Raw genomic sequence first — 9,815 nt, forward strand, 5'->3', positions numbered from 1 at the left:
CGGGACCTCTGACCCCCCCCCGACACCCCCCCTACCAGGTAGGACCCCCAACACCCCCCCGACACCTCCCTCAAACAGGTGGGACCCCTGACACCCCCCTCAAGGAGGTGGGACCCCCGACCCCCCCCGACACCCCCCTCAAGGAGGTGGGACCCCCCGACCAACCCGGGGCGCTCCCACGTCACTCGGAGGAGCTCGGGTGGTCTCAGGGGTCCCCCCCCCGACTCCTGACCCCCCCCCCCCATTTCCCCCCCCAGGGGTGCCTGGCCCCCGTGCGGGTGCTGATCCCGGGGGGCTCCATCCTGGACCCCTCCCCCGAGGCCGCCGTGGTGGGGGGCAATGTGCTGACGTCACAGCGGGTGGTCGACGTGGTGCTCCGGGCCTTCGGGGTCTGCGCGGCCTCGCAGGTAACGGGGGGCTGGGGGGGCTCGGGGGGGCACGGGGGGGCACGGGGAGGCACGGGGAGGGGTCTGGGGGGTCCCAGGGGTCACCCTGAGAAACTTCTGGGTCTGGGGGTTGGGGTCTGGTGTGCTCACCGGGTTTGGGGGTCTCCGAATTGGGGGGGTCTTGGGGGTTGGGGTCTGGGTGTGCCCAGTGGGTTTGGGGGTCTGCAAAGTGGGGGGTCCCAGGGGTTGGGGTATCTCAGTGTCCCTGGGTTGGGGGTCCCCAAATTGGGGGGACCCGGGGATTGGGGTTTTGACGTCCTTGGGTTTGGGGGTCTCCAAAGTGGGGGGGTCTTAGGGGGTTGAGGGTCTGGGTGTGCCAGAGGGTTTGGGGGTCTCCGAATTGGGGGGTACCGGGGGTTGAGGGTCTCAATGTTCCCGGGTTTGGGGGTCCCCAAATTGGGGGGTCCCGGGGGTTGGGGATCTGGGTGTGCCCAGAGGGTTTGGGGGTCCCCAAACTGGGGGGTCCCGGGGTTTTGGGGTCTCAGTGTGACCAGAGGGTTTGGGGGGTCCCCAAAGTGGAGAGTCCCAGGGTTTGGGGATCTGGGTGTGCCCAGAGGGTTTGGGCGTCCCCAATTGGGGGATCCAGGGGGTTGGGGGTCTGGGTGTGCCCAGCGGGTTTGGGGGTCCCCAAAGTGGAGAGTCCCAGGCTTTTGGGGTCTGGGTGTGCCCACCAGCTTTGGGGTTCCCCAAATTGGGGGTCCCGGGGGTTGGGGGTCTCACTGTCCCAGGTTTGAGGGTCCTCAAATTGAGGGGGTCCCAGGGGTTGGGGGTCTTGGTGTCCCCAGGTTTGGGGGTCCCCAAATTGAGAGGGTCTCAGGGGTTTGAGGATCTCCGTGTGCCCAGCGGGTTTGGGGGTCCCCAAATTCAGGGGTACCAGGGGTTGGGGTTTTGGTGTCCTCGGGTTTGGGGGTCCCCAAACTGGGGGGACCCGGGGTTTGGGGTCTTGGTGTCCCTGGGTTTGGGGGTCCCCAAACTGGGGGGTCCCGGGGGTTGGGGGTCTGGGTGTGCTCAGAGGGTTTGGGGGTCCCCGAATTGGGGGGGTCTTAGGGAGTTGGGGTCTGGGTGTGCCCACCGGGTTTGGGGGGTTCCCAAATTGAGGGGTCTCAGGGTTTGGGGGTCTCACTGTCCCAGGTTTGAGGGTCCTCAAATTGAGGGGTCCCAGGGGTTGAGGGTCTTGGTGTCCCCAGGTTTGGGGGTCCCCAAATTGAGGGTTCCCGGGGGTTGGGGTTTTGACGTCCCCCGGGGTTGGGGGGGCCCCAAACTGGGGCAGTCCTGGGGGTTGGGGGTCTCAGTGTCCCCGGGTTTGGGGGGCCCCAAAGTGGGGGGCCCTGGGGGTTGGGGATTTGGGTGTGCCCAGAGGGTTTGGGGGGCCCCAAACTGGGAGATCCCGGGGGTTGGGGGTCTCAGTGTGCCCTGGGTTTGGGGGTCCCCAAATTGGAGGTCCCCAAACTGGGGGGTCCCGGGGGCTGGGGGTCTCAGTGTCCCCGGGTTTGGGGGGGCCCAAAGTGGGGGGTCCCGGGGGTTGGGGGTCTCAATGTGCCCACCGGCTTTGGGGGACCCAAACTGGGATGTTCCTGGGTTTGGGGGTCCCCAAAGTTGAGGGGTCCCAGGGTTTGGGGTCTCAATGTGCCCACTGGGTGTGGGGCTCCCCAAACTGGGGGGTTCCCGGGGGTTGGGGTTTCTCGGTGATCCCCAGGTTTGGGGGTCCCCAAAGTGGGGGATCCCAGGGGTTGAGGGTCTGGGTGTGCCCACTGGGTTTGAGGGTCCCCAAACTGGGGTGTCCCAGGTTTGGGGTCTTCATGTCCCCGGCTTTGGGGCTCCCAAACTGGGGGGGTTCCCGTGGGTTGTGATTCTCAGTGTCCCCAGCTTTGGGGGTCCTCACTTTTGACCGTGCCAGGCTTTTGGGGGTCTCAGTGTGTCCCCCCCCCCGTTTTGGGGGTCCCCCCCCTTCCTTTCCCCCCCCCTTTAGGGCTGCATGAACAACGTGACGTTCGGCTCGGAGCGGGGGGGTTACTACGAGACGGTGGCGGGGGGGCGCCGGGGCCGGGCCCCACTGGAGGGGTCGCAGCGGGGTCCACACGCACATGACCAACACCCCGCATCACCGACCCCGAGACCCTCGAGCTCCGGTGCGGCCCCGGGGGGGTCTCGGGGGGGCTTCCGGGGGCTCCCGGGGGGTCTCGGGGACGGGGCCAGGGGGGATCGTCCAGGGGGGGATCGGCTTTGGGGGAGGGGGGGGGGCTGCTGGGAGGGGCTTGGGGGTTGAGGGGGTGCTGGAGGGTCTGGGTGTGCCCAGGGGGTTTGGGGGTCCCAAATTGGGGGGTCTTAGGGGCTTGGGGGTCTGGGGGTGTCCAGGGGTTTGGGGGACCCAAATTGGGGGTCCGGGGGTTGGGGGTCTGGGTGTGCCCAGAGGGTTTGGGGGGCCCCAAATTGGGGGGTCCCGGGGGTTGGGGGTTTGGGGGTGTCCAGTGGGTTTGGGGGTCTCCGAATTGGGGGGAACCGGGGGTTGGGGGTCTCGGCATCACCGGGTTTGGGGGTCCCAAACTGGGGGAGTCCCAGGGGTTGGGTATCTCGATGTCCCTGGGTTTGGGGGTCCCAAACCGGGGGTCCCGGGGTTTGGGGGTCTGGGTGTGCCCAGTGGGTTTGGGGGGTCCCCACACTGGGGGAACCCGGGAGTTTGGGGGTCTGGGTATGCCCAGGGGGTTTGGGGGGGCCCCCAAATTGAGGGGACCCTGGGGTTGGGGGTCTGGGTGGGCCCAGTGGGTTTGGGGGTCCCCAAACTGGGGGGTCCCGGGGGTTGGGGGTCTGGGGGTGCCCAGAGGGTTTGGGGGTCACCAAATTGGGGGGTCCGGGGGTTGGGGATCTGGGTGTGCCCAGTGGGTTTGGGGGGACCCGAATTGGGGGAGTTGAGGATCTTGGTGGTGCCAGTGGGTTTGGGGGACCCCAAATTGGGGGGTCTTAGGGGGTTGGGGGGTCTGGGTGTGCCCAGTGGGTTTGGGGGTCCCCAAATTGGGGGATCCCGGGGTTGGGGGTCTGGGTGTGCCCAACGGGTTTGAGGGTCCCCAGACTGGGGGGTCCCAGATTTGGGGTCTCAGTGTCCCCGGCTGTTGTGGAACTGGGGGGGGGGGGTCCGGGGGTCTGGCTCCTGGGTGCCGTGTGGTCTGGGGGGTGCCCCCACTGACCCCCCCACGGCCCCCCCCCTCGCAGGTACCCGGTGGTGCTGCAGCGCTTCGAGCTCCGGGGGGGGCTCGGGGGGCTCCGGGCGCTTCCCGGGGGGGGACGGGGTGGTCCGGGAGCTGCTCTTCCGCAGGGCGACGGTGCTGTCCGGTGCTGAGCGAGCGCCGAGCCACGCGGCCCTACGGCATGGCCGGTGAGACCCCCCCCAGAGACCCCCAGAGACCCCCGGGTACCCATCACCCCCCCCATAATACCCATGAGCCACGCGGCCATGGCCGGTGAGACCCCCCCCAGAGACCCCCAGAGACCCCTGGGTACCCATAACCCCCCCCCATAATCCCCATCAGCCACGCGGCCCTACGGCATGGCCGGTGAGGGGGGGGGCTCAGGGAACCTCCCAGAGACCCCCGGGTACCCATCACCCCCCTGAGACCCCCGGCGGGTACCCCATCACCCCCCCCCCCCGAGACCCCCGGGTACCCATCACCCCCCCACGGCCCCCAAAAGCCACGTGGCCCTACGGCATGGTCAGTGAGACCCCCAGAGACCCCCCCCCCGAGACCGCCCGGGTACCCATCAGCCCCCCACGACCCCCAAAAGCCACATGGCTGGTGAGGGGGGGGGCTCAGAGACCCCCCTAGAAACCCCCAGAGACCCCCCCGGGTACCCATCACCCCCCCCACGGCCCCCAACACCCACGTGGCCCCACGGCATGGCCGGTGAGACCCCCCCCCCGAGACCCCCCCCCAGAGACCCCCGGGTACCCATCACCCCCCATAATCCCCAAAAGCCACACACCCCCCCAGAGACCCCCCCGGAGACCCCCCCTGGGTACCCATAACCCCCCCCATAGCCCCCATCAGCCACGCAGCTCCACGGCATGGCCGGTGAGGGGGGGGGGCTCAGGAAACCTCCCCAGAACCCCCCGGGACCCCCAGAGCCCCCCCTGGGAACCCCCAGGACACCCTCCCTCCCAGACCCCCCCCAGAAGCCCCCTGGAACCCCCAGGACACTCCCTCACTCCCCAGGACCCCCCCAAGCCCCCCGGGAACCCCCAGGACACCCCTCACTCCCCAGACCCCCCCAAAGCCCCCTGGGACCCCCAGGACACCCCTCACTCCCCAGACCCCCACAGAGCCCCCCGGGAACCCCCAGGACACCCCTCACTCCCCAGACCCCCCCCAAAGCCCCCCTGGGAACCCCCAGGACACCCCTCACTCCCCAGACCCCCCCAAGCCCCCCGGGGAACCCCCAGGACACCCCTCACTCACCCCAGACCCCCCCAAGCCCCCCCATAGCCCCCCGTGTGCCCCTGTGGCGGGGGTGGGGTGGGGGGGGATGGAACCCCCAGGGACGGCCCTGGAGCAACCCCAGACCCCCAGAGCGGTCCAGGACCCCCAGGGACCCCCAGAGACCCTCCCTGGGACCCCCCTAATTCCCATACAGGGACAACCTACAGGAGACCCCCCCTCAGTACCCTCAGAGCCCCCGGAGACCTCCAGGGTCACTCCCCCACAGTCCTCCAACCCCAGACCCCCAGAGCAGTCCAGGGACCCCCAGGGACGCCCCAGAGACCCTCCCTGGGACCCCCTAATTCCCCTCCAGGGACCCCCAAGGCACCTGGAGACCCCCCCTCAGTACCCTCAGAGCCCCCGGGGACCCCCCAGGGACCCCGTCACTCCCCCATGGGCCTCCAACCCCCTGACCCCCCTGACCTCCCTGAGCCCCCCTAAACCCCCCTGACCCCCCCTGACCCCCCCTAAACCCCCCTGACCCCCCCTGACCCCCCCCCTCTCCCTCCCAGGGGGTCTCCCCGGGGCCCCGGGGCTGAACCTGCTGCTGCGCCGGGACGGCCGAACCCATCAACCTGGGGGGGCAAGAGCTCAGTGGCCGTGGAACCGGGGGGTGAGACCCCCCCCCCCCAAAACACCCCCTGAACCCCAACACAGCCCCCCCAAACCCCCTGAACCCCAGCACAGCCCCCCCGAACCCCCTGAACCCCAACAAAACCCCCCCAAACACCCTGACCCCAACAAAACCCCCCCGAACCCCCTGAACCCCAGAACAACCCCCTGAACCCCAACACAGCCCCCCGAACCCCCTGAACCCCAACAAAACCCCCCCGAACCCCCTGAAAACCCAGAACAACCCCCCTGAACCCCCTGAACCCCAACACAACCCCCCAAACCCCCCTGAACCCCAGAACAACCCCCCGAACCCCCTGAACCCCAACACAACCCCCTGAACCCCCCAAACCCCTTCGAGCCCCAACATAACCTCCCAAATCCCCCTGAACCCCAACACAACCCCCCAACCCCCCCAAACCCCAACACAACCCCCCAAACACCCCTGACCCCAACACAACCCCCCAAAACACCCCCCTGGCACCCCAAAACCCCCCTGGCACCCCAAAACACTTCCTGGCACCCCAAAACCCCCCCCTGGCACCCCAACCCCCCCCCTTGCACCCCAAACCCCCCCTGTCACCCCAAACCCCCCCCTGCACCCCAAAACCCCCCTGGCACCCCAAACCCCCCCCTGGCACCCCAAACACCCCCTGGGACCCCAAAACCCCCCCCCTGCACCCCCTGACAACCCCAAACCCCCCCCCCCCCAATCCCCCAAACTCCCCCCTGCACCCCAAACCCCCCCTGTCACCCCAAACTCCTCCCCTGCACCCCAAACCCCCCCTGTCACCCCAAACACCCCCTGGGACCCCAAGACACCCCCTGGCACCCCAAACACCCCCAATCCCCCAAACTCCCCCCCTGCATCCCAAAACCCCCCTGGCACCCCAAAAACACCCCCTGGCACCCCAACCCCCCCCTGGGACCCCAAAACCCCCCTCGGCACCCACAAAACCCCCCCTGCACCCTCTGCCAACCCCAAACCCGCCCCCCCAATCCCCCAAACTCCCCCCTGACCCCCCTTTTTCTCCCCCCACAGGACGTTTTCCGCCTCCTGACCCCCGGCGGGGGCGGCTTCGGCCCCCCCGAGGAGGGGTCTGGGGGGGATCCCCGGGGACCCCCGGGACCCCCAGGACCTGTGGGTGCTCCCCCCGGCCCCACAGACCCCACAGACCCCACAGGCCCCACAGACCCAACAGGCCCCACAGACCTTCGCCGAGCGCGGCAGCGTCTTCGAGTACCGGCGGGCGCAGGAGGCCGTGTGAGGGACCCCCTCGCTGTGGGGCAGCCCCCCCGAGCCTGCTGTGGGGGCAGCCCCCCGACCCCTCTATAGGGCAGCCCCCCGAGCCTGCTGTGGGGCAGCCCCCTGACCCCCTGTGGGGCAGCCCCCCGAGCCTGCTGTGGGGGCAGCCCCCCGACCCCTCTATAGGGCAGCCCCCCGAGCCTGCTGTGGGGCAGCCCCCTGACCCCCTGTGGGGCAGCCCCCCGAGCCTGCTGTGGGGCAGACCCCCCAACCCGCTGTGGGGCAGCCCCCCGAGCCTGCTGTGGGGCAGACCCCCAACCCCTCTGTGGGGCAGCCCCCCGAGCCTGCTGTGGGGCAGCCCCCCAGCCCCCTATGGGGCAGCCCCCCAACCCCCAGCCGTGCACAGTCTATAGGCAGCCCCCCAACCCCATTGGGGCAGCCCCCCCAACCCCAGCCATGCTCAGTCTATAGGGCAGCCCCGTGACCCCCTGTGGGGCAGCCCCCCAACCCCTCTATAGGGCAGCCCCCCAACCCCAGCCATGCACAGTCTATAGGGCAGCCCCCGAGCCTGCTGTGGGGCAGCCCCCCACCCCATGGGGCAGTCCCCCAACCCCAGCCATGCACAGTCTATAGGGGCAGCTCCCCAACCCCATGGGGCAGCCCCCCAACCCCCTGTGGGGCAGCCCCCGAGCCTGCTGTGGGGCAGCCCAGCCCTAGGTACACACACCCCCGTGGGGGCAGCCCCCCAGCCCCGCTCTGGGGCAGCCCCCCAGCCCCCCCCTGTATCACAGCACCCCCCCAGACACGCACAGTCCATGGGGCAGCCCCCCCCACCCAGCTCTGCCCCCTCTATAGGGCAGCCCCCCACCCCGTGTGGGGCAGCCCCCCCTCTAGATACGCACAGTCTGTGGGGCAGCCCCCCAACCCTGCTATGGGGCAGCCCCCCAGGCCCCCTTATAGCACAGCCCCCCCCCAGATACGCACATTTCGGGGAGCAGCCCCCCAGGTCTGCTGTGGGGCAGCCCCCCCCTCCTAGAGACGCACAGGTTGTGGGGCAGCCCCCCAACTCCAGCTGTGTCCCCTCTATGGGGCAGCCCCCAAACCCCCATGGGGCAGCCCCCAAATCCCCCCATGGGGCAGCCCCCCAACTCCAGCTATGCACCCCTCTATGGGGCAGCCCCCAAATCCCCCATGGGGCAGCCCCCCAACCCTTCCTAGGGGCAACCCCCCCCCTCCAGCTATGCACCCCTCTATGGGGCAGCCCCCAAATCCCCCCATTGGGGCAGCCCCCCAACCCTTCCTAGGGGCAGACCCCCCCCTCCAGCTATGCACCCCTCTGTGGGGCAGCCCCCCCCAGATACGCACAGTCCATGGGGCAGCCCCCCAACCCCAGCTCTGCACAGTCTGTAGGACAACCCCAGCCCTTCCCAGCCCCCCAGCCCCACTGTGGGGCAGCCCCCCCTAGATCAGCTCAATCTATAGGGCAGCCCCCCCTAGATCAGCTCAGTCTATAGGGCAGCCCCCCCTAGATCAGCTCAATCTATAGGGCAGCCCCCCCTAGATCAGCTCAGTCTATAGGGCAGCCCCCCAGCCCCACTATGGGGCAGCCCCCCCCCTAGATCAGCTCAATCTATAGGGCAGCCCCCCTAGATCAGCTCAGTCTATAGGGCAGCCCCCCCTAGATCAGCTCAATCTATAGGGCAGCCCCCCCTAGATCAGCTCAGTCTATAGGGCAGCCCCCCTAGATCAGCTCAGTCTATAGGGCAGCCCCCCTAGATCAGCTCAGTCTATAGGGCAGGCCCCCCCAGCCCCATGTGGGGCAGCCCCCCCTAGATCAGCTCAGTCTATAGGGCAGCCCCCCAGCCCCACTATGGGGCAGCCCCCCCTAGATCAGCTCAGTCTATAGGGCAGGCCCCCCCAGCCCCACTATGGGGCAGCCCCCCCTAGATCAGCTCAGTCTATAGGGCAGACCCCCCCCCCATCTCTGCACCCCCCGGCTCTGCCCCCTCCCTGGTTCACCCCCCCAGCCCCAGTTTGTGTCTCCCCACTCTGGGGGCTCAGCCCCTCCCCCCGGGGGGGCCCCGCCCCCATTTTGGGGTCTCCCCCTGCCCCCCCCCCCGCGTTCCAGCTTCCAATAAATCCAACTGTGCCCTCCCGCCCCGTGTCTGTGGAGTGGGGGGGGGGGGTGCTGGGACCCCCAGGGAGCCCCCCCGGCTCTGCCCCACACGCCTGGACCCCCCCTTCCCACCCCCGGTCCCTGCCCCTGTGCTGTGGGGCAGTGCCGGCACCACCCACCCCCCCCTGCACTCCAGGCCTTTATTGATCCCGTGGCTGGGCCAGATCAATGCCAGATCAATGCCAGATCAATGCCAGGTCAGTGCTGGATCAATGCCAGATCAATGCCAGGTCAGTGCTGGATCAATGCCAGATTAGTGCTGGATCAATGCCAGATCAATGCCAGGTCAGTGCCAGATCAATGCCAGATCAATACCAGGTCAGTGCCAGATCAATGCCAGGTCAGTGCCAGATCAATGCCAGATCAATACCAGGTCAGTGCCAGATCAATGCCAGATCAGGACTGGATCAATGCCAGATTAGTGCTGGATCAATGCCAGGTCAATGCCAGGTCAGGGCTGGATCAATGCCAGATCAATGCCAGATCAGTGCCAGATCAATGCCAGGTCAGTGCTGGATCAATGCCGATACCGGATCAATGGCAGAGCAATGGCAGACCCACACCAGGCTGGCGCCGGATCAATGTTGCGCTGATGCTGGATCGATAATGGATCAATAATGGATCGATAATGGACTGATGCCGGATCAATGCTGGGCCGATACTGTTACGTGCCAGATCGATACTGGAGCAATAGCAGATCAATACTGGGCTTATGCTGGATCAATCCCTGACAACTGCTCCTTTCGTACCAGATTGACACTGAACTGATGCTGGACCGATGCTGGATCAATACTGGACTGATGCCAGATCAATACTGGTGTGATACTGGATTGATGTTGGATCAATGCTGGATTGATGCTGGATTG

At 68.0% G+C, this 9,815-nt stretch overlaps 1 protein-coding gene across 1 annotated transcript; it reads left to right on the forward strand.

Annotated features, from left to right (window-relative positions):
* Window positions 1-78: 78 nt before the first annotated feature.
* LOC127465699 (5-oxoprolinase-like) lies at window positions 79-8,267 on the forward strand (the record flags this gene model as incomplete). The annotated part of the gene is made up of 6 exons (XM_051776205.1): window positions 79-146; window positions 258-407; window positions 2,416-2,575; window positions 3,654-3,816; window positions 5,428-5,526; window positions 6,569-8,267. Coding segments are annotated over 6 exons (935 nt in total), but the record flags the coding sequence as incomplete, so codon positions are not given.
* Between the last annotated feature and the right edge of the window lie 1,548 nt (window positions 8,268-9,815).

This window comes from Manacus candei, unplaced genomic scaffold (genome assembly GCF_025592945.1).
Source record: "Manacus candei isolate 608988 ecotype Guabito, Panama unplaced genomic scaffold, ASM2559294v1 h1tg000466l, whole genome shotgun sequence".
Classification (NCBI taxonomy): Eukaryota; Metazoa; Chordata; class Aves; order Passeriformes; family Pipridae; genus Manacus; species Manacus candei.